Raw genomic sequence first — 4,611 nt, forward strand, 5'->3', positions numbered from 1 at the left:
CCCCCCACCTACCCACCACTTTCTAATCCCCGTCCCGATCCCCGAAAAGAAGAAAAAGACTACTGGCTCACCTCAGCCAGTGACATTTCACCGAGTAAGCCTGATCCAGAAGTTTCAGTCGTGTCAAACAGCTTGGTGTTGTGGCACTGTTGTGTGGCCGTCAACACGCGGATGCGATCGATGATCTCAAGTCTCTTCTGCATCTCTATTGTAGCATTCTCCAGGGCAGCTGCATTCAGCTCTTGTTTGCCTCGCTGCACATCCTGCACTGCAGAGAAGAAAGAAAGAAAGAAAGAAAGAAAGATAATTTAAAAAACGGATGAAAAGACAAAGGGACGAGAGGAAGAGAAAGAAGAGAAACCAAAATACAGAATAAAGAATAAAGATGAAATACAATGATTAAACTGCAGCGATGGTGATGGTGGAGGTGATGAAGGTGGTGGTGATGGTGGAGATGATGATGGTGGAGGTGATGATGAAGTGGTGGAGGTGGTGATGGTGGTGGTGGAGGTGATGATGGTGGAGGAGGTGATGAAGTGGTGGAGGTGGTGATGGTGGAGGTGATGGTGGCGGTAGAGGTGATGATGGTAGTGGTAGAAAAGGTGATGGTGGTGGTGGAGGTGATGAAGATGATGGTGGAGGAGGTGATGGTGGTGGAGGAGGTGATGATGTGGTGGTGACGGTGGATGTGATGGTGATGGTGGAAGAGGTGATGATGGTGATAGTGAAGGTGATGATGGTGGTGGAGGAGGTGATAGTAGTGATGGTGTGGCAGGGATGCTGGAGATGGCGATGGATTAAGGTTAGAATTAGAGTGAGGGTGATGTTTAGTGGTAGCGGTGTTGGCGGAGCAGGTGCAGATGTGGTGAAGGTGGAGGTGATGGTGGGCGATTGTAGTAGTGGTGGTGGTGGTGGTTAGGGTGAAAGTGAAAGCACATAGCTTAGTGGTTAGTGTAATCAGCTTATGATCATAAGGTTGTGAGTTCAATTCATGGTGATGCATTGGGTCCTTGAGCAAGACACTTTATTCCATGTTACTCCAGACCACTCAGCTGTGTATCGCGATTTCTGTGCTGATGAAGGGAAATCACCCAGAAATTGTGATACACAGATATTGTTTTGAGCTGAGTGGGGGTGTTAGATTCCCTTGTTCGAAAATGTAAGGACACAGATCGTGTAATACAGCCAGCTGGAGACGATGTCTTCTGGGGCTAAATTACAGCAACATTCGTCCTCAACTGTTTATTCAGAGGTGCTGAATATCTCTCGATGTGAGATTTACATATAGTAATTTTCTAATCAGTCAATGTTTGCTGATTTCTATAAGCAAGAGCTATAACTCTTGTTAGCTTCATCAGTGTGGTGGGATAGCTTTGACTGAGGAGACATACAATCAGGGCGAAACACTGGGATATCTCAAAGTTCCCTTATGCCAGTGAATCCTGTATTATGAATATGATGTGATCACATAACTGACCAAACTATTGGATGTTGTTACATACTGCTGGTCACAATGCACTTTGCATTGTTTTAGCTTTCAAATGATGCTACTCCGCTGGCTGGGCGAGTAGGCCAACGTTTCCCCCACTGATCAGAAAGCTAGTCTGTCACAGGGGTTATTTATTTACAGCTGAGTGGACTGGGGCAATGTGAAATGAAGTGTTTTGCTCAAGAGCACAACGTGCTGCCCCATCTGGGAATTGAACCCATGATCTGGCAATTGTAAGTGAAACACCCTATAATCACTAGGTCATGCCTCATTTAAAAGGAGGAGATTTCTTCAATAATGAAAATAATAGTGATCAGGTATTCATGTTTAAATCTGCCATAAGGTATTGAAAATAAACAAATATAGGTGCAGGCATGGCTGTGTAGTAAGAAGTTTGCTTCCCAATCACATGGTTCCAGGTTCAGTCCCACTGAATACCCTACCCATCAAGCCACATGCTTCCACTCATCAGACCAGTGGAGTAATTTGACTGAAAAGACCTACAATGGGGTGGAAACATGCAAACACTGTGATGTCTCAAAGTCCCCTTGCATCAATGAATTGCAAGCGTGTGTTATGAATGCACATTGTCAAAAGAGCAATGATTTTCTCTGATGATGAAAAACAACCACAATTTCTATATTCACATTCGAATCAGCCAGAATGAATTGAAAATGAATAAATATGTTATTGTTTGGATTCTTGCTCTTTTGTATATGCCTCATAAATTGTTAAAAACATAGCTTATATGAAAATCTTAGCTGTTTTCTATATTATTAATACACTTACGCACACATAGTCATGCTAACAAACACACACCTACACAAAATAACAAACATTAACACCTATAAAGACACACAGAAAAAATGACATATATATGTGTATATACATGCACAATATATATGTATGTATATTTTATTTTTTTCAATTGTACACAGCTAAGACTTCATATTATTGCTGTTCTGAATAATAAATTCCTTAGATGTAAATTGAGGTGACTGACATAACCTCATACCTTTCACCTCAAAGAACGTCCAAGGAAATGGAAACTTGGGAGTGGCAACAGGTTAAAGCTTTTGAATACACAAATACATTCACAATCACACACATACACACGTGTGTGTATATATATATATATTTATGTGCATACACACACGCTTATATGCAGATATATATATAGGTATATGTACGTGTGTATATATGTATGTATATATATGTATACATACACATGTGTGTGTGGGTTTATGTATATAAATATTGATTATAAATTCACACACACACACACACACACACACTGAAATATTCTTTCACTCATTATCTTGTTCCAGTCACTGGACTGCAACCAAGCTGGGGCAATGCTCTGAAGGATTTTAGTCCATCCCCATCAACTTCGATACTTACTATTTTTAAGTCTGGTGCTTATCTTATTGAATGTCTCTCCTTCGTTGAGCTGCTAACAAAACTGACGTAAACAAATTCCTGCATCATTCCTGATGCAGTGCCAATATAAAGACACGCCTTTATACATACACACACACACATGCATACATACACACATATTCACACATACATGCATGCATACACACGTATATAAAAGACAAGCTTATGCACAGTGTCTCCCACATTTCTTCACAAGGTAGGGGTCCTCTCAAAACTACAGGAGAAGTACCTACTCAGAGGGGCTCAGCAGAGTCAAAGCTGAAATCTCTTAGCTGCAAAGTGAGTATTTCAAACACACATCCATAGACATGTATGCTACAGTTTTCAAGAACTCAACTGTCAGTTGAATACATTTTGAAATTTGATGATTACTACAAACATATAAAAACATGTAGGGCAACATGCGGTGCTTGAGAAGACCTATTGAGTCAAGTACATCAACATCAACATCAAAATCAAATCAAATGGAAATTGTAGTTGTGACCCCCCGTGCCATAGCACTTAAAAAGCACCGTCTGAATGTGGCCGATGCCAGTGCTGCTTTGACTGGCTTCCGTGCGGGTGGCATGTAAAAAGCACCATTTGATTGTGGTCGATGCCAGCTCCTCTGGCCCCTGTGCCGATGGCATGTACAAAGCACCCACTACACTCTCGCAGTGGTTGGCATTAGAAAGGGCATCCAACTGTAGAAACACTGCCAGATCAGATTGGGGCCTGGTGCAGCTTCCCAGAGCCCATTTGAACCGTCCAACCCATGCCAGCATGGAAAACAGATGTTAAACGATGATGATGATGATGATGATGATGATGATGATGAATCCAGGCTTCTAGCTCATGAAACACTTCTGTGGGAAGCAGCTCTCTGGAAGTGGAATAATGGAGGCTTCCTTCTGTAGCTCCTACTTCAATAAACTGAAAATCCACAAATCACCCAAAAATATAATAAAACTATTGAAAAAATGGAGTTAGAAATATTACTGTTAATATATCGTTTACAACAGCTTCATCACTTCACACTGGAACCAATATTTTATATAACAACAATAAGAATGGAGGAAATCGCACCTTTAATTGGTGATTACACCATACATTATTGATGATCATTTCTCTTATGCCAGCATCTTTAGATACAGGAAAAGGTATGAAGTACCAGTCAAATTAATATATCTGAAATTTCTTAAAATTCTTCTGAGCAATATTTGGATTTACTTGTCATTTATGAAGAATTACCACGGATGTTTATTCTACTCCCATTTATTGATATTTGATTACTTTGATATATCGTTAACCAAATTCATTTAACAGAGTGCTTTAAAGATATATATGTATGTATATATGTATAAATACATATACATATACATATATGTATATGTATATAGACATATATGTATGTATGTATATAAGTATGTATACCCAAATAATAAAACAGATGTAGAGATAAAAGAAAGCTAAACTTACCTATCTTCTTCTTCTGTTCATGCACTTTTTTCTTGGCATCTTTTGCCATTTTTTGACCTTCTGCAATCTCTTGAACAACCTTCCTGCAATATATCATGATACTATGAAAGCATTTGTTTATCTCACTCTTGCTCCCTCCCTCTTTCTCTTTCTCTCTCTCTCTCTCTCTCTCTCTCTCTCTCTCTCTATATATATATATATATATATATATATATATATATATA

At 39.6% G+C, this 4,611-nt stretch overlaps 1 protein-coding gene across 1 annotated transcript in view; it reads right to left on the minus strand.

Moving 5' to 3' along the window:
* Positions 1-4,611, minus strand: part of LOC106867705 (cilia- and flagella-associated protein 99) — a 49,367-nt gene that overhangs the window by 5,650 nt on the left and 39,106 nt on the right. The window contains exons 13-14 of the mRNA XM_052972608.1: positions 4,388-4,470; positions 72-268 (exon numbers count right to left, since the gene is read on the minus strand). Of these exons, the coding sequence (XP_052828568.1) occupies positions 72-268; positions 4,388-4,470 (280 nt within the window). The remainder of the gene's footprint in view (positions 1-71; positions 269-4,387; positions 4,471-4,611) is intronic.

Source organism: Octopus bimaculoides, chromosome 14 (assembly GCF_001194135.2).
Source record: "Octopus bimaculoides isolate UCB-OBI-ISO-001 chromosome 14, ASM119413v2, whole genome shotgun sequence".
Lineage (NCBI taxonomy): Eukaryota > Metazoa > Mollusca > Cephalopoda > Octopoda > Octopodidae > Octopus > Octopus bimaculoides.